At 42.9% G+C, this 19,606-nt stretch overlaps 4 protein-coding genes across 6 annotated transcripts in view; 2 read left to right on the forward strand and 2 right to left on the reverse strand.

Moving 5' to 3' along the window:
* acox1 (acyl-CoA oxidase 1, palmitoyl) overlaps window positions 1–942 on the forward strand; it is a 44,519-nt gene extending 43,577 nt beyond the window's left edge. For both annotated transcript variants that reach the window (XM_082136844.1, XM_082136843.1), the window contains exon 14: window positions 144–942. In XM_082136844.1, the coding sequence (XP_081992970.1) occupies window positions 144–194 (51 nt within the window). In that variant the 3' untranslated portion in view covers window positions 195–942. The remainder of the gene's footprint in view (window positions 1–143) is intronic.
* LOC309474407 (uncharacterized protein) overlaps window positions 1–19,606 on the reverse strand; it is a 328,024-nt gene that overhangs the window by 204,248 nt on the left and 104,170 nt on the right. The gene's annotated exons all lie outside the window — the stretch shown is intronic.
* On the reverse strand, window positions 12,691–15,427 carry LOC309514178 (uncharacterized protein). Its single transcript, XM_082190342.1, has 2 exons — window positions 14,835–15,427; window positions 12,691–14,804 (listed from the first exon to the last, which is right to left on the reverse strand). The coding sequence occupies exons 1-2, from the start codon at window positions 15,262–15,264 to the stop codon at window positions 12,742–12,744; spliced, it is 2,493 nt and encodes an 830-aa protein (XP_082046468.1). The 5' UTR covers window positions 15,265–15,427; the 3' UTR covers window positions 12,691–12,741.
* Window positions 18,232–19,606, forward strand: part of LOC309474318 (inactive rhomboid protein 2-like) — a 93,219-nt gene continuing 91,844 nt past the window's right edge. Inside the window, exon 1 of the mRNA XM_082136782.1 lies at window positions 18,232–18,553. The gene's annotated coding sequence lies outside the window, so the exon portion shown is untranslated. The remainder of the gene's footprint in view (window positions 18,554–19,606) is intronic.

Raw genomic sequence — 19,606 nt, forward strand, 5'->3', positions numbered from 1 at the left:
AAAATTTTGTCTTATTTTAGAAATGTGAATGTATCGTATTCATGTCTGGTGAAGAATGCAATGGCAAATTGTGTTGTGCAAGTTAAAAACTTTTATTTTGTAAAATGATATTACAAGAACCTCATATACATTTTTTTCTTAAGGTGCACGAGTCATACCACAAGTACTTGAAGCCCCTACAGTCCAAATTGTAAGCAGTGCATTTATGGGAGAAAGGGAAGAGTCTGTCCAAGACAGCTAATACCGTTTGCTCCAGCAGCTGTAGATTTCCTTGTCATCTACTGTAGAAAAGGACCTTCTATTCATCACATGTAAGGATTCTGCTGTCAGAGATGAGATTATTTTTTGTTTTTGATTAATTTTAAATGGGTATGGTTCTGTTATGCATTCTGATTATTTAGAGAAGTAGGTCATGATTGCTGTCTCTATGCACTTAAAATAAATGATAATTTCAAGTAAATCCACATTCATTACTTTTTGTAATTGTATAGATTATTTGTTGTATGTAATATTTGCTTAATTTGACTCTCTAGAGGATGTGATGTTACAATAAACATACCCCTGATCCTTCAAAATCAAATCATCAAACTATATTTGCATAAAATCCAAAATCCTCTGGGTCATAAACTTCAAATGAAATGCTAAAAGTGAATGTTTGTACTATGAATACTGTGAATAACTTGAGTTTGAATGCTATTTACTGAATAATTAAATATTTGAGGGTCAGACATACACACCCTCTTTAAAATCATGCCTTAATAAGACCCCAGACAGGAATGTTTTAATTTTTGTAGCGAGAATCAAAATCAATGTATTGGTAGTTCTATTGCAATGATTTCCACCATTTACATAGAAGTGTACTGAACTGTGACTAAATTTTTTTTCACACTGTTGTTATTTCAATTCTTATGCTACATTAATAAAGGAAAATTATAACATTTACAGTTGTGTAAATTGCGGAGTATTTTTAATTCATGAATTTAGGTAGTGGAATTTTCATTTCTAATTACAATTCAAATATTTACATTGAAATGAATTATAAATACATCGAGAGCATATGGTAAACTCTGAAGCTTGTGTATGCCTCGTGCTAAAACAAATCTCATCTCAAATCTAGCATTGGAACAGCATGATGCTAAGTATGACAGAATATTCATTTTTGGGTGAACTATCCTTTTAAGGGTAATGCACAGCTTTGGGTCTACCATAAAATTATGGTCTTTCTCCACCTTTCTAAAGATAGCACACTGATTCTTGAAATAAGAGACAAAACATGTCCTACACACAAAAGTCCTCTTTATGTTAAAAATAAAGAAATTCATTAAAATAAAAATGCTTAAAATGTTACATCTAAAGGAAATCTGGATACTCAGGACATTTATTGCTTTTATTTGTAAATAATTGTATTAGTATTATTTTAAATGCATGCTCTATACTTAACCTGTCCTCAGCATGAGGTAACAATCTAAAACTGCCAAACAAAGTGTTTCAAAGTGCAACAAATTCAAAAATATACATTTAAATTGAAAGGCAGAGATCTGTTATATATCAAACAATACAAAAAGTAAATCTTGAATTATAATTTCCATTAAAAAATGCCTATCAAAGTTGTGTCCTCATTTTGCATCAACTACGTCAAGATTTTTTTTATAATTCTGAATAAATCAGGCAATTTCATGGTCATCCTCAACTCTGAGGACCCCTTTCCTATTTCCTGCTCATTGTAAATCTCACAGTAGATAGTCCTGAAGGTTTTATATAAATATATATATATATATATATTTTTTTTTTACATTTTATACAAACAATGTAAAAGTCTCTGCACCCACAGCGTTAACATGTCAACTCCGTCATCCCGGTGTAATAGTTTCTGTAAATAGTTGTGGGATAAATCTATATCTATGAAATAAATGTTGCCCACACGTTGGCCACAATTATTGGCACCCTTTTATTAATACTTTTTGCAATCTCCTTTTGCCTTTTTTCTCCTTTTGCCAAGATAACAGCTTTGAGTTTTCTCCTATAATGCCTGATGACAAGATCAGAGACCATTCCTCCATACAGAATCTCTCCAGATCCTTCAGATTCCCAGCTCCATGTTGGTGCTGCTTCTCTTCAGTTCACTCCACTCATCAGGTCAGGGAACTGGGACGGTCATGGCAGAAGCTTCATTTTGTGCTCTGTATAATTTTTTTGTTGATTTTGATGTTTGTTTTGGATCGTTGTCCTGATGGAAGATCCAACCACGGCCCATTATACGATTTCTAGCAGAGGCCGTCAGGTTTAGATTTTTTTATCTGTTGATATTTGATAGAATCCACAATGCTATGTATCTGAACAAGATGTAGTTCAGCAGAAAAATATGCCCACAACATTAAAGATCCAACGGTATATTAAATTGTATATATGGGGTACTTTTTATCCTTGTGTGCACCAAACCCATCCAGTGTGTTTGCTGCCAAAAAGCAATTTTTTTAGTTTCATCTGACCACAGAACCCTGTGCCGTTTGAAGATCCAGTCGTGTCTGATAACTGAATTTGCTGGAGTTTGTTTTTGGATGAGTGAGGAGGATTTTTCTTGAAACCCTCCTAAACAACATGTGGGGATGTAGGGGTTGCTTGATTTTTTTTTTTTTTTGGTAGGCTTCTGACCCCAAGACTCAACTAATCTCTGCAATTTTCCATCTGTGGAGTCTTTGGCCACTCAAACTCTCCTCCTCACCGTGCATTAAGACAATATAGACACACGTCCTCTTCCTGGCAGATCCGTAACATCTTTAGTTGATTGGAACCTCTTAATTATTGCCCTGATGGTCAAAATGGGGATTTTCAATTCTTTAGCTATTTTCTTACAGCCACTTTCTATTTTGTGATGCTCAACCATCTTTTGATGCACATCAGAACTATATTCTTTGGTTTTACTCATTGTGATGGATGATTAAGGGAATTTGGCCTTTGTGTTTCCTCATATTTAAACTCAAGTCATAGCTTGACAATTTCATGTTCCTAGTCACCCTGGTGTGCAAAAAAAAAAAAAAGGTACATATTAATTGGAATATACTTAAGAGATATTTTAATATTTTAAATTCTAGGGGTGCCAATAATTGTGGCCAACGTGTTTTGGAGAAAAACATTTATTTCATAATTTAACCCCCCCCCCATCTTTTTTTTCTATTTTCTTTACAACCTGTCACTCACATGAGATCACAACAACATGCCCGACGGCATTTCCCACTGCTTAAGTCATGCAGGTCAGGCACAAATAAAATGTAACTGATGCGGTTTAAAGACAGGCTACAGATCCTTTGGATTCACATTGGGAACATTTTGTTGCTGCTACTGGGTGGCACATAATAATGCTTACCGTTACACTCAACCTAACATACGCTTCTTGCATTCTGTGAGCTACACTGAAAAAAATTATTACCGGTAGTTGAATTAAAAAAAAAAATTATCGTAAGTGGTTGCATTGAATTGATTTTACCTACATTTAAATCAATTGAATGCAACCACTTACGATTTTTTTTTTTTTATTAAATTCAATGAATAATTTTTTTCAGTGTACTGGAGACCCATGAGACGTTCTGTACCACTAAAAGGAGAAAAACAAACTATTGGAAGGACTGTTGTAATAAATTAAATATTAGTTTAAAAATTTGTTGTCTTAATTTGTTTTCTTGTCAATCAGTTGTTGTATCCTTCAGTTGGACCTTTTTAAAAAAAAAAATTTTTTTATTGTGTTAAAATATTAAAACATCAACTGAACTACATGATATTATGTCTTATTTTTCTAAGAAAATTGGTTAGAATTAAAGAATTTAGAAACTTGGATTCATAATAACCCTAACCCAGGAAAGTTTTTTTAGAGAATGTATTTTTTCACTTAGCTCCTTTACTGAACACCAGTATTACATAACTGAAGACTTTACAATGTTGTTGGATGAATCAAATTAAAATAGCATGCTTTTTAATGCGTCTGATGGAGATGACACAAATTAAGTTATGAAGTGAATAAATGTACATTTTAGAAAAAACTTTTGCAGAAAAACCTGTTCCCTTACATGGTCTGTAGCTGAGACTTTTGTCTAATCAAGTCAAGTCACCTTTATTTATATAGCGCTTTTTACAATACAGATTGTATCAAAGCAGCTTCACAGTGATAACATGAAAATAATACAACAAAGTTTGTTTCTAGAACAAAATTGTGTCATCGTCCACCTTATAAGGCAGATCAATAATATTGTTTAATATTAAATGTCTACATATCAGTTTATAATTAATGTATTATTAAATAATAAAAACTAACTTCTAAAACATGTTTTGTCCCCTTATCTCAAGAATCAGTGAACAGCGTTTTTGAGGGTTTTTGCTTTTGTAATCATTTGCCACTGGGTTGTCTGAATTAGTGGCTTCCCGGTTACAAGCTGTAGCATTTTGAAAGTAGTGAATCCATTAGTATCTAGAAATGTTGGATCCGTTGAGAACTCAACATATAAGCATGTAAGCAGAAGAGGTTGGCCATGTTTGAGACCAGAGGAGAAGGCCTGTGAGTTGGAGTAGGGGGAGGCTGTACAGCGACACGAATTGATAAAGATAAATTCAATTTCACATTCTAGGGCACCTTTAAATAATCCGCTAAAGTTATTGTTGTTAAGAAATGATGCAACATTTATTATTTATAAACGATTAGCTTGATTGAGCTAGGTAGATATCAATTCATTTCTACATATCAATGGATGGGTCTTTAATTTATTTCGAGAGACAAAAAGTTCTGGACGGTCAGGTTGATGTTATGTCTGGCTTAAATTTATAAGTTATAGCTAACCACGTGTAAGTTTAGCTGCCCCTAGTCTTCTCTACTCACTTTCAAAATTAATTTTCTTTTGAATTTTCTTTTGTTGCCTGTCTTTATCTTGCGTGAGATGGCCTCTTCTGGTAAGACTCTGTTTACTCCTTTCTGGTTTGAGTTGTTTCTTATAAATGAGATGATCTAACTATCTAATTTATATCTAAATATACATTTTTCTTAAAATAGCTTACTGATCTGGACTAAAATGTAGGCTGTGTGCACTTAATGTGGGATTTATCATATTCTGTCTTTACCAAACTTGCATGATGCATCCCATAAAGGTGTGTGTTTGTTTTAGCTACTTAAAGGGTTACTTCACCGTTTTTTCATATTAAACTATGTTATTCCCTTAACTAAGACGAGTTGATACATACCTCTCTCGTCTCAGTGCGTGCACTAAATCGCTGTCTTGCGGCGAAACTTTGTTAGCACTTAGCTTAGTCCAGTTCATTCAATATGGGCCAAGCAGAGAAGCTACCAAACATCTCCACGTTTTCCCTATTTAAATACAGTTACTCGCGTAGTGTAACTCGACCTAGGACGGTGACACAAAACAAAACGTTGCGCTTTTCTAAGCGTGTAAAATGGATAACTATATTGTATGGCGGAATACCATAGCAAGTGCTTGTAAGCACTTCGACTTGGCGCAGTAATATCTTCACTAGAGGGAGCGGGGGCCGGTGAGAGGATTTTTCACGAGTGAAGATATTACTGCGCCGAAGTCGAAGTGCTTCCAAGCACATGCTATGGTATTCCGCCATACAATATAGTTATCCATTTTACACGCTTTATTTAACATACTCCTCAAAACATCTAGGCATTAGTTCCTTGCATAAGTCATTAAATGCAAAATGGTTGACTAGTTGTCATAAACTGTTAAGCATGTTTTCAATACATTTCTATTACACTTTATTTTGTAAATGTGTCCTGAATTGATGAATTGCGGAGGTGTATTTAGAATTTCACTAATGAAGGAAATAATGAATTGATATAATGAATAATGATAAAATGTACCAAAGCAACTGTGATAAAAAATTAAGGATTCAGGAATTTTATACAAAATGTAACAGTGAGTCCTGCTGCTTGTGAATTTGACGAGATCAAATTCACTATGGATGTCCTTTTTACATTTTTTAATGTTTAATTTTTTTTATCAGTGAGCAGAAGCACTTTGACAGGAGGATAGAAAAACAGTTAAAGAAGAGTGGCAAGATATAGGGGAGTCATCTAGGGGAGTCATCTACAGGAGTCATTGGTGTTTCATAAACAATTCATAAATGGTGTTGATAAATAATGTTTTTGTGAACAACAATATTGTCTCTTTCTTGTAAATGGCCCTTGAAATTTTAGAAAAGGGATAAATTGTGTTTGTCTTAATAAAATGCTATGTAGGACACTGTTTTGTAGCTGTATGATGACTAATAGTGAATAGTACAACAGATATTTAATCGAGAATCCATATGATTACACGATGCTGTCTAATGGGCTAAATATGGTTAATATCTAATTGTAACTTTATATAAATTCACAACAACATATTTCACTCAGTATAAAAACATACAGTGAATATTCAATATTCAATATTCAATGAACTATAGTACAGTAGGTCATATATAACTATTCTACAGTAGGTCATATATCATTACTTGTCATCTGATCCAACTATGTCTGTTATTATTTTTTTAATTCCCAAAAACAAATAGTCTTCTGTAGGCTGAGTAAAATACAGTACAGTACAAACAGTCGGACGAACAGCGGCACAGTGCTCATTCAGTAAATGCACAGCTAAACAGAAGTGTTTTGAGTCTGGATTTGAATGTGACCACTGTAGGAGCACATCTGATCTCTTCTGGAAGCTGGTTCCAGCTGCGGCTGGCATAATAGCTAAAAGCAGACTCACCATGTTTAGAGTGAACCCTTGGTATTTCTAGCTGATATGATCCTAATGATCTGAGTGATCTGTTGGGTTTATATTCAGTGAGCATATCTGCAATGTATTGAGGTCCTAGGCCATTGAATGATTTATATACCAGTAATAATACTTTAAAATCAATCCTAAATCTAACTGGGAGCCAGTGTAAAGACCTGAGGACTGGTGTGATATGTTCATATTTTCTGGTTCTGCTCAGAATCCTAGCGGCAGCGTTCTGTATGAGCTGCAACTGTCTTATGGTCTTTTTGGGAAGGCCAGTGAGGAGTCCATTACAATAATCCACCCTGCTGGTGATGAAAGCATGCACAAGTTTCTCTAAGTCTTGTCTGGAAACAAAGCATCTAATTCTTGCAATATTTTTCAGATGATAGTATGCTGATTTAGTTATTGCTTTGACATGACTACTGAAACTAAGGTCTGACTCTAGTGTCACACCAAGATTCCTGACTTGATGTTTAGTTGTTTGACCCCTAGAGTGAAGGTATGCGTTCACCTTGAGAACTTCATCTTTGTTTCCAAACGCAATAACTTCAGTTTTGTCTTTGTTTAATTGAAGAAAGTTTTGACACATCCAACTGTTGACTTCGTCAATGCATCGGCACAGGGAGTCAATGGGGCTGTAATCGTTAGGCGATAGGGCTAAGTACAGCTGTGTGTCGTCTGCATAGCTGTGGTAAGCAATTTGGTTATTTCTCATTATTTGGCTCATTGGGAGCATATACAGGTTGAACAGGAGTGGCGCAAGAATTGAGCCTTGAGGGACTCCGCATGTCATGGATGTCCACTCAGACTTATGGTCTCCTATACTCACATAATAACCTCTCCCATCTAAGTATGACCTGAACCATTTTAGGACTATCCCAGAAAGCCCCACCCAGTTTTCCAGCCTGTCAAGAAGTATGTTGTGATCGACAGTGTCAAATGCAGCACTGAGGTCGAGTAGTACCAGCACTGATAATTTTCCTGAATCAGTATTTAAGCGAATATCGTTTATTATCTTTATGAGCGCTGTCTCTGTGCTGTGGTGCGGTCGGAAACCAGATTGAAAATTGTCAAAGTATCCATTCGAGCTTAAGAATTTGTTCAGCTGATTGAAGATAACTTTTTCAATGAGCTTGCCTATGAAAGGAAGATTTGAGATCGGTCTATAGTTGCTTAATATGGTCTTATCCAGATTGCTCTTTTTCAGGAGGGGCTTGACAACTGCAGTTTTCAGGGAGTTTGGAAAACTCCCAGAGAGAAGTGAGGCATTTACCACTTCTAGAAGATCTGCTTCTAAACTGTTTAGCACACTTTTGAAAAAAGATGTGGGAAGTGTGTCAAGGGCGCATGTTGATGTTTTAAGGTGTTGTACGGTTTCTTCCAAAATTTTGCCATCAATTTCTTTGAAGTCAGACATAGTAACTACTTTCTCAGGTGGTCTGATCTGTCTGACCCCAGTGCAACTCAAGGATGCGCTGATCACCTTTCTGATATTATTGATTTTCTCAGAGAAGAAAGACGCAAACTCACTGCACTTGCTGTTTGAGAGCATTTCACTAGGAATCTGGCTTGGGGGGTTTGTCAGTCTCTCTACAGTAGCAAAAAGAGTGCGTGTGTTGTTTAAATTTCTGTTTATAATATTTGAGAAGAAAGTCTGTCTAGCTTTGCCTAGTTCCATATTGAAAGCATGCAGGCTGTCTTTGTAGATGTTATAATGGACTACAAGTTTTGTCTTCCGCCACATGCGCTCTGCTTTTCTGCATTGTCTTTTCATATTTTGCACTGCTGTTGAGTTTCTCCAAGGTGCTTTTTGTCTGCCACTCTTCTTCCTGACTTTAACAGGAGCAATATCATCAATTATATTTTTAACTTTTGAGTTAAAAGAATCAAGGAGAAAATCAACAGAGTCAGCAGATATGCTTGGTGTTAAGGATATAGCCTTCATAAATAGTACACTAGTGTTCTCATTTAAGCATCTCTTCTTGACAGACACAGATCTAGCTTCAGTGGCAGGAGAGATCAATATATCAAAGAAAATACAGAAATGATCAGACAGTGCTACATCCTTAATAAAAATCGATGAAATGTTTAGACCCTTACTGATAAGTAAATCTAGAGTGTGTCCATGATTGTGTGTGGGTCCATGTACATGCTGAGTTAGATCAAAAGTTTTTAAAACAGTTTTGATTTCTTTTGCCATATTGTTTTCTGCATTATCTATGTGAATGTTAAAATCTCCAGCAATGGCAAAACAGTCAAACTCTGAGTTAATTGTTGATAACAGTTCTGTAAAGTCCTCAGCAAAGGCTGGAGAATATTTTGGAGGCCTGTAAATAATGATAAGTAAAATGCGAGGAGCACCTTTTAACACAGTACCCAGATATTCGAAAGACGGGTAATTCCCAAATGATATTTGCTTACATTGATAGATATCTTTAAAAAGAGCAGCTAGACCCCCACCTCTCTTAACAGCTCTGCAGACACTCGAAGTAAAGTAAAGTTAGGAGGGGATGTTTCATTGAGGATTGTTGCACTGCAGCTGTCTTCTAGCCAGGTTTCATTTAGAAACATAAAGTCCAGGTTGTCTAGTCGTTGACTAGAAGTGATTTATTTTTAAGTGAGCGAATGTTTAAAAGTGCTAACTTAACAGTCTTACTTTTTGTCCCCACAGCAATCTTAGTTTGACATGTAATAGGCACCAGATTAGTTGGGTTTGCTATACGGCTATTGAAGGCCTTAGACTTTCTATCTTGTAATAGAACAGCAATAGAGAAAGATACAGGCACACTGGGTTCCCGCTTGTTCTGTAAACATTTGAGAAAGTTACTGTTATCATAGTAGGAACCCAAAACACATTACTGAGAGCTGGTATCAGTTGTTTTTGGTTCACCTCGAGCAGATGGAGGAGGGTGTGGGCCCTGGCGTTTTGGCCGAAGAGGCCGAAGAGCTCTCACAGGAGGGGGCGGGTGAGCTCGGCGCGCAGGCTTCGGTGTTTGAGGTGCCTGACGATTTTTGGTTGGTATCTGGGAGCTTGCAGCAAAAGAGTGGGATAGTCTGGTTCCAGCATGCACTAGTTCTTCCATTTTCTGTGAGAAGCACAGAAGTGGAGTTGCTGGCGAGAGTGAGAAAGTATCTGGTGAAAGGGGCTGTTGCTCAGGTGTTATCGGAGGCTGTAATATGCTGTCCTGGCTTCCCTGGCTGTTTTCCAGGATGTCGTCCTTGGGTGCTGAATCTTGGAGCAGTTCTAATATGTCTGTCTGTGGTGAGCTCTGTGGGCATGGCTCAGCTGAGATTGTGTCCGTGAGCAGAGGTTGTTGTGGCTCAGTGGTGTTATCATTGTCCTTGTGTGATATGTCAACCGCATGTCCATTTTGCTGCTGAAGTGAAGTCCCGTGTTCATTCATACTGTTTCCAGGTGTGTGTGTGTCGTTCAGATTGACACACACTGCAGAAGGATGATTTAGGGAGAAGTCGATATTGTCCTTTAACACTCTTGAACCAAGTTTGTTTGGGTGATGGCCATCCCGATGAAATAGTTGTCTCTGACTCCAGAAAAGATTGAAGTTGTCAATGAAGTTTACTCCTTTTATATTGCAGGTTTTTTGCAGCCATGTATTAATCCCAAGCAGCCGAGAAAACCTGTTTGTTCCTCTTGCTGGGAGTGGTCCACTGATGAATGTTTGAACTTTCAGTCTTTTAAGTGTTTCAAAAAGTTAATTGAAATCCTTCTTAAGGAGTTCTGACTGCTCTTTATGAATATCATTCTTCCCCACATGAATTATGAGTCGATTTGCAGTCTTATGTTTCATCAGAATGTTCTGAAGTTCCCTGTTTATATCAGAAGTTGTTGCTTGTGGAAGGCAGCATGTAGTTGTATCCCTGCTGCTAATGTTTCTGATTATGGAGTCCCCCACTATCAGAGTCCTGGGCTCGGCTGTGCTCTGAGCTGAGTGCCGCTGTCTGCTCGACCTTGAGCGCCAGTTAGCATCAGTGTTAGCTACTGGCTGATACAGTCTGTGTTCGATCACATTCATCACGTTTGGGGATTCCTCATTTACATTCATTAGTACTTCAAATCTGTTCTCAAGATGTATAGGTGTTGGTGGGAGACCAGTGTTTGCAATCCTTGTCAGAGCTGTATCTGGGGTAGAGGATGCTACTGCGGCAATATGTGGGGCTCGTGACAATCTGATGTCTCGAGTGCCTTTGGGTCTCGCTCCCTGTTTGTGCCATCGATTTGTAAGTCGATCGGCTTGTTTCTCTACCTGTCGAGGAGCACTAGTTTCATGGGACTCACCGGCTATATGCTGAGGGTGTCCATGACGAAGCTCTGTTGTGTGTTCCGTCTGGTTTGGTGGTCCCGTAAATAACTTTGTTTCAAGAACTGCAATCCTTTGTAAAAGTCTGTGGCAGTTAGTGCAGCAAGTAGATTCCAGAAGAGGCATTTTCTCTCTTATCCTTGTAGGCAGTTGTGTTTTCCTTTCCCCGGAATGTAAGCTGGTCGGGTAGAAGAATTCTGCGTTTTTGTGGTAATCCAAACTTTGTCGTTTGAGCACTGTGCTGATTTGCTGAAGTTAAAATTAGGTGATAAAAGGAGCTAAAATATAAAAATATAGAGGATAAAATATAAAAGCGATAGAGCAAAGCGCGGAGCAGTAAGCAAGAGCGTCCGAACGGTAGCTGAGCTGAGACGCATCAGGAACAGCAGGGGCGTAAAACTGCCTGGGGCGTAAAACTGCTTGGGGCGTAGATCGCAGCCTCCCCATATAGGAGAGTTGGATAGGGGCATTGCTAGTGGAGGAAAGGTGGACTGAGAACTGAGTATAATGATTCCCTGAGGGCCACTGGAGATGGATATGCAGCTGAAGATGAATGCCAGGCTGGAAATAAATGTCTGGTCAAATGAACGGACTTCACACCAGTATTCCAAGGATTATCTTTTTCTCTGATATCTTGGTGATTGGCTCTGAGAAGCCTACAGCTGGTCACTTGACATCACAAGCTTTTTTTAAAGGCCCTACTTTCTTTAATCTGTTGAAGCTGAACAGAACATCTGGAAAGGCATTTAGATTAAATAAAAGCCTGTGGAAAAAGTTTAACAATCCATATTTTCCATACACAGGGTGATTTACAGGAAAACGCTCTCGGTTACTAACGTAACCTCGGTTCTCTCTAGATGAGGGAACGAGTGTTGCGTAAGCTAGCTTAAGCTACGGGAAAAACCCTTTTCTCGAGAATACTGAAGCCAAAAATTATCCTTAATTTTGCATTAATTTAAAACGCATTGCTGCATAAGCAGACCTAGGCAGAGCGACTCGCGCGCCTATTGGTTGCTCAGCAGCAACTGCTGCAACCTATCCAGGGCCTACTCGTGACGAAGCACCAATGTGCACCAATGTGCGCGTCACGTCCCGCCAGAATGGGCGTGGCTACAGGCTATAAAAGCAGGCCCGTGAGGTTGTTCTCTGGTTTTTCAATCTGAAGCGAACCAGAAGTAGCACAAGCACGGCAGGGTTACGCAACACTCGTTCCCTCATCTAGAGTGAACCGCCGAGGTTACATTAGTAACCGAGAGCGTTCTCTTACGAGAGTACTCTCGTGTTGCGTAAGCTAGCTTACGCTACGGGAACCCAATGTAAAACGCTGTGCGTGCTAGAGAAGGTCCACATGCACGTTCCCAAGGGCATGTGCCCGGGGACAAACGTAAGTGGTAATATCTGGGCCGACGCGGGGTGGGCCCAGGGAGTGATAACCATTCCAGAGTGTGGGAATGGGTGCTTAATACAGTAGAACAGCCAGGGACATCCGTGGGCTGAACTAAGAATGTTAACACTGCCTGTCAGCCACCTGAACCCGAAGGACAGGTGAAAATCGATCACAGACAGGAAGACCTGGTCTGTTGATCTGGAGCCTGTGTATAACACGAACCACACACAGTCTGTGTAGATCTGCAGCGAGAGCGAACAGAGCTAGTATGTTAGACTGACAACAGTTTAGCCTGTAGGGCAGGCACCTCCAGGTTATAAAACCTGATAAATGTAGACGGGGAGGCCCAGCCCGCCGACATACAAATATCATGGAGAGAGACTCCGCGAGACCACGCCCATGACGAGGCCATGCCTCTGGTGGAGTGCGCTCTGACGCCCAGAGGGCAATGAAGGTTCTTAGACCTATAAGCCATAGCGATAGCGTCAACTATCCATCTGGACAGGCTCTGTTTCGATGTGGCTAAGCCCTTAGCGCGGCCACCAAACGAAACGAAGAGCTGCTCTGACTGCCTGAAAGCATCAGACCGTTCGACATATATTCTCAGCGCCCTGACAGGGCAGAGAAAATTCACATCGTCCTCACCCTCAGATCTCGGAAGAGCTGACAGTGAAATGATCTGTGATCTGAACGGAGTGGAAAGCACTTTGGGGACATAACCGTGCCTCGGTTTAAGGATGACTTTAGAGTCATTAGGCCCAAACTCCAAGCACGAAGCACTCACAGAGAGCGCGTGAAGGTCACCCACTCGCTTAACTGAAGCGAGAGCCATGAGAAAAGCGGTCTTCAGGGAACGATACCGCAAATCCACGGACTGAAGGGGTTCGAAGGGTTCGCCCTTCATGGCATCCAGGACCAAGGAGAGGTCCCAGGCTGGAACCAGAGGGGGCTGGGGAGGATTTAACCTTCTAGCTCCTCTTAGGAACCTAACAATGAAGTCATCTCTACCCAGTGACCGGCCATGCAAGGGTTTTGTAAACGCAGCAATGGCCGCCACATACACTTTGAGCGTGGAGGGGGACCTGCCCTCGTCCAAAAGCTCTTGCAGAAAGGAGAGAACCTCTGTAACGCTACAGCGCTGTGGGTCTAAGTTTCGGGCTGAGCACCAGCCGGAAAACACTGACCATTTAGAGGCGTAGAGCCTTCTCGTAGAGGGTGCTCTAGCCTGAGTAATTGTGTTCAACACTGCCGCTGGGAGGTCAGCGGGTACCCGTTGATGGCCCATGCATGCAGGGCCCATAAGTCGGGGCGCGGGTGCCAGATTGCGCCCCTGGCCTGGGAGAGGAGATCTTTCCTCACCGGAATCGGCCACGGGGTCGTGCTCGTCAGTTGCATCAGCTCTGAGAACCACACTTGATTCCTCCAGAGCGGCGCAACGAAGAGCACAGAGCATTTGCTCTCCCTGATACGCTTGATTACCTGTGGTAACATCGCGATCGGGGGAAACGCATAGAGCGGACGGCTGGGCCAGTCGTGGGCCAGCGCATCTCTCTGTTTCGTGAAGAATACTGGGCACTGCGCGTTCTCCGTCGACGCAAAGAGGTCGACATCCGCTCTGCCGAAGATGTCCCATAGTAACTGGGCTATCTGAGGGTGCAGGGACCATTCCCCGGGGGGAACGTTGTCCCTGGACAGCATGTCTGGTCCCACATTTTGGCAGCCCGGGACATGCGATGCTCTCAGTGAGCGCAGGTTGTGATGGGCCCACAAGAGGAGGCGTTCCGCCAGCTTGTGAAGGCTCCGTGACCTGAGACCGCCCTGGCGGTTGATGTATGATACCACTGACATGTTGTCCGTGCGGACTAAAACGTTGTGGCCTTTGAGGAGGGGGAGAAAGTATCTCAAGGCATTTTCGACCGCTTTCATCTCCAGACAGTTTATGTGTAGGCGCCTTTCTGAGGCTGCCCACAGACCAAACACTGGTCTGCCCTCGTAGAGGGCGCCCCAACCTGAGTTGGATGCGTCTGTCGAGATTACTTTTCGTCTCGAAGTCATGCCCAGATCCACTCCTGACTGATACCAGTCTGCCGCCTTCCAGGGATTCAGTGCTGTGACACAGTTCTGAGTTACCCTGAGGCGAACGCGGCCAGCGGACCATGCTCGCAACGGGACCCGCGTTTTCAGCCAGTGCTGCAGCGGGCGCATGAAAAGCAAGCCCAGTTGAAGCACTGCCGAGGCCGAAGCCATAAGACCCAGCATCCTCTGAAAACGTTTGAGAGGAAAAATGCTGCCGGTCCTGAAAGCTGCAGCTGAGCGCTGAATCTGCAGCGCGCGCTGTGACGTCAGCTGCGCTGTCATTGACACAGAGTCTAAGTCTGTTCCCAGAAAAGAGATTCTCTGGGAGACAGTAACTCTTGGTCCAGTTGATTTGGAGACCCAAATCCCGTAAATGGTCGAGTAATAGAGCCCTGTGCGCTATTAACTCTGACTCTGACTGGGCTAGAATAAGCCAGTCGTCCAGATAGTTCAGTATTCGCATTCCCCGTTGTCTCAGGGGAGCGAGCGCTGCATCCATGCACTTCGTGAATGTACGGGGTGCTAAGGACAGACCGAACGGCAGGACGGTATACTGATAGCTCAGACCCTCGAAGGCGAATCGCAAGAAAGGCCTGTGATGGGCCGCTATTTGGATCTGAAAATATGCGTCTTTCAGATCCACAGAGATAAACCAGTCCCTCGGGCGAATTTGCGCGAGAATCTGACTGGTCGTGAGCATTTTGAACGATCTCTGCATAAGGGCTTTGTTCAGCCGTCTGAGATCTAGGATGGGTCTGAGACCGCCATCCTTCTTTGGAACGAGGAAATATCTGCTGTAAAAACCTGACTCGCTCAGTGTGTGAGGGACGGTTTCTACGGCTCGTTTCTCTAACAGTTTCGCAATCTCGGCGCGAAGTAGGTGTGCTCATGGAGGCGCGCGCGCTTCACACACACATAACACAGCTCGTGTCTGGTAGAGGGTGATTTACACACGGGACACGTTTTGTGTTTATTGACGGGGGCTCTGAATGAGTGCTTATCACAGAGCAGCCCGTGTTTGTGTGAAGGGATGAGCGCTGTACAGCGGGCACCTCTTCCACATTTGAAACACACACGGCGTGAGCCGAGTTTATGGATATGGGCCGTGAATGAGTGTGAATCACTGAACCGGCCGTGTTTGTATGTAGGCGCGAACACTGTGGAGTGGGCACATGACCTGCATTTATAACACCATCGGCGTGAGCCGGTTAAACAGACAGAATGCTCTTTCTGTGATATATTTGGGCGGCCGTAAAAACGGCCTTTGGGTACAGGCGAGCGTGTTGTGTAACGGGCTCGTTGGCTGTGAAATACACATCTCCAGTCACCTCTGCTGAGGGAACTGTGAGAGCGAGGCACGCTGATTCGACCATCTTCGTCTTCCTAGCACGGTCAGGAAGATTTTGAGGGCTCTGCCTTCAGCACAATCTTGGACCGGGGTCCCCGAGGGGGAGGCGGTCTGTGGCGGCTGGAAGAGCGTGAGCGCTGCTGGGAGTCCCTCGGCTGACGGCGCTGTGAGGCTGACGGCGGGGGAGGCTGTGGCGCTGACTTCCGATTGGACGGCTGCTTAGAGCGGCCCATAGCGGAACTGGAGCGCTTCGGCAAGAAATGCCGCATAGCCTGGGAGGTTTTCTGTACCTCGGAGTACCGCTCCGAAAACCCCTTGACAGCCGGGCCGAAGAGACCAGATGGTGCCACGGGCGCGTCGAGGAAAGTGGCTCTGTCGGACTCCTTCATGTCGGACAGTGTCAACCACAAGTGCCTCTCAGTGACAGTGAGAGACGCCATATTCCTCCCGATGGCCTGAGCAGCGGACTTGGTGGCTCGTAGCGCTAAGTCGGTCGCGCTCCTGAGGTCAGAGAAATTCTCAGGGTTTGGGCCCGCCTCGTCCATTTTACGGAGAAGGTCGGCCTGATACACCTGAAGCACGGCCATCGTATGAAGTGCAGACGCGGCTTGACCGGCGGCGGTGTAGGCGCGACCGATCAAAGCCGAAGTAGTCCTGCAGGCTTTGGAAGGCAGTGAAGGATGAGACTGCCATCCGGCGGAAGGCGGGCAGAGGTGCGCGGCTACGGGTTCCTCGACCGGAGGAATGCAGAGATAGCCTTTGTCTTTCGCGCCGTCTACTAGAGAGAGCGTCGAAGAGACAGAAGAGCGCAGCCTGGCAGAAAATGGCGCCTTCCAGCTCTTAGTGAGCTCCTCGTGGAGCTACGGAAGAAAGGGGGCAGGCCTGGTGTGAGGCGTCGAGCGGCGGCCTGGCAGAAATCAACCGTCCAGCCTGCTGGGTGCAGGCTCGTCAGGAAGCGACCAATCGAGGCCGAGGTCCTCCACGGCCTTAGTAAGCAGGCGAAGAAGCTCGGCGTCGAACGTAGACCACACACTGCTCGATTCCTGAAGAGAAGGGGCGGGGTCCGTAATGGAGCCCGACCATTCTTCGCAGTCAGAAGCCAGAATAGAGCAGCTGTCCCCTTCTTCGTCATCTCCCCCCGACTCGATATGCACAGCGGGCGGCTGGCCGGCCGTGATAGAGGTGGGGGATTCAGGGAGCGATGCACACGGGGAGAGATCCGGCATGCAAGCGCTCGCGGCAGATGCCTCCGGCGTTCTCTGTGAACGGCGCTTTTTACGGCGCGGCCCAGAGGAGAGAAGCGGAGGGGCGGGATCCACGCTGAAAGATGCTAGGCGAGCCCGCAGGGTCGCCATAGACATCGCTTCACATTCCGGGCAGCCGCCCAGGGAAAGCGCGTGGTCCACGTGTGTGTGTCCCAGGCAGGAAACGCACAGGATGTGGCGGTCCCCGTCGCTGAGATCGGCAAGAGCCGCACTTCTTGAAAAGAGGCATTTGAAACAACGCCTCGCTCTTTTAGGTGCAAGCGTGTGTAACGTAACACGCGGAATGAAAAGGATATCGGCGCCGGATAGCGCAGCAGGAACGGCAGAGGAAGCGGCGAGATGGCCGGCTTGAAGCTCGTCCCGCTGAAGGCTCTTCGACGGCGCAGCTTCTCCGGAGAACAGCGAGGTGAGTGTCCACTTCACTGAAGAGTTGAAAAATCAGAGAACAACCTCACGGGCCTGCTTTTATAGCCTGTAGCCACGCCCATTCTGGCGGGACGTGACGCGCACGGGCGCCCACGCCCTCATTGGTGCTTCGTCACGAGCAGGCCCTGGATAGGTTGCAGCAGTTGCTGCTGAGCAACCAATAGGCGCGCGAGTCGCTCTGCCTAGGTCTGCTTATGCAGCAATGCGTTTTAAATTAATGCAAAATTAAGGATAATTTTTGGCTTCAGTATTCTGCTAGCTTACGCAACACGAGAGTACTCTCGTAAGAGAACTAATATATTTATATATTGAGGTTATGTGTATTAGACACAGTCCAACTGCAGTTGTCTTTAGTTTATGTTGTTCAGCAAAGAGTGCAATACTCTAATATAGTTACAGAGTATTGAATGAATACTTTAATCAATATTTAAAATATTGCATAGGCAGCTCACTGGAATTTGTAACATAATTTTTTCGTTCTGGATGAGAACTGAGTATAATGATTCCCTGAGGGCCACTGGAGATGGATATGCAGCTAAAGTAAACTATTTAATAATAAAAAAAATATAAAAAAGTGTGTAAGCTGGCCTGTGATCCAGGGGTGTAGAGATGAGTAGAGAACTCTCCCATTTCCCATTCGACGTCACGTAGGAAGCGCTGCAGGAAGGGAGGAGAAAAATGAACCCGGGCTTTCTCGCAACACTCGTTCTCTTTCATGAACATAATTTAAGCATACTAGCAACTTGCTACACATAAATTATAATGTTTAGATGCTTTTTTTAAATGGTTAAACTTCTTTTAAATGACTCCCGAACGATTCGGACTTCCCTGCTGAATCAGTAATGTGTGAGTGAAAGAAAAGCGAAACGCGTGGAATGCTGGAGCCCACTGCACAGAAGAGAAAGAGTCACTAGTGTCTTAAAGTCAATGGAGCGTTTCTGGAGGACGTGCATTCATTTATCTGTTAGGTGAGGCAATACTAATGAACCCTGCTACTGTTTTGAAGTTGTGTTCAGTTTTTAAACATGTGAATTTAACCAGCGTTTCATTAGATAGGCCTATAGTCAAGCAGGTTTGAGCTGAAACGTAGAACAAGTTTAGAGATACAAAGATAACGACCTGTGCGGTTGTCATGGGTTCAGCCACTTAGCCTAGTCTCACTATTGTTGTTTGTTATCCGATACTGTTTGCGACGGGGCAATGCAACTGTTTTATAAATGTCTGCTTAAAAAAAAAACTCACTGCTTCTTGAAAATTGAGTGACTTTTTTTTCTTTTGTATTTGTGAATTTTTCAATGTTGAGGAATCCGTTGTGAAATCGAATCAAAGCGGTTTCAGATAATGCAACGTGACAACAGAGGCGCCTGCTACTTATTAGTGTTAAAAGTAAAGACAATGTAACATTACATGAGTGCCACACCATGAACAATGAGGTCTCTAATCGAGGCAAAGATACAGTAAAATATGCCCACGTGTTGCATTGTAACGCCCATAGACCAGTGGATCTCAACCTTTTTGTCTTCAATGACCACCACAACAATATTTGAAGTGCCCATTCCTCCCCACTCACAATTTCTACCCTATTTAGAGCTTGGCATAATTTGAAAGATGTATATCCTTTAGAAAAATAACCAAATAATGAGACACATCTTGATTTGTTGTTATTTTAGCTTATTTTATTGTTTATTTTGTCTTATTTTAAATAAATTAAATGCCCCCCTGTGCCCCGGACCCCTATAGAGCAGTAACTACTCCAAACTATAGTTGCAGCGCTATTTTCACAAACTTGAATAGTCAGGAAAGTTCTGTTAGACCACAAACACCAGTTGAAGAGAAAAAATAGGAATCACATTACTTGATGTTCATAGATTAAATCAACTGGCCCTAACCTTAAAATACATGTAGAAAAGTACAAATTATAATTATGTAATTTTAGTTTGATTCTCTTGTCCTCTTGATGTCATTATGTGGCTTGTTTGACAATGCTTTTAACAGGTTTTTAACTTGTAGGCCTATATGTA

Source organism: Leuciscus leuciscus (genome assembly GCF_965113295.1).
Source record: "Leuciscus leuciscus genome assembly, chromosome: 14".
NCBI lineage: Eukaryota > Metazoa > Chordata > Actinopteri > Cypriniformes > Leuciscidae > Leuciscus > Leuciscus leuciscus.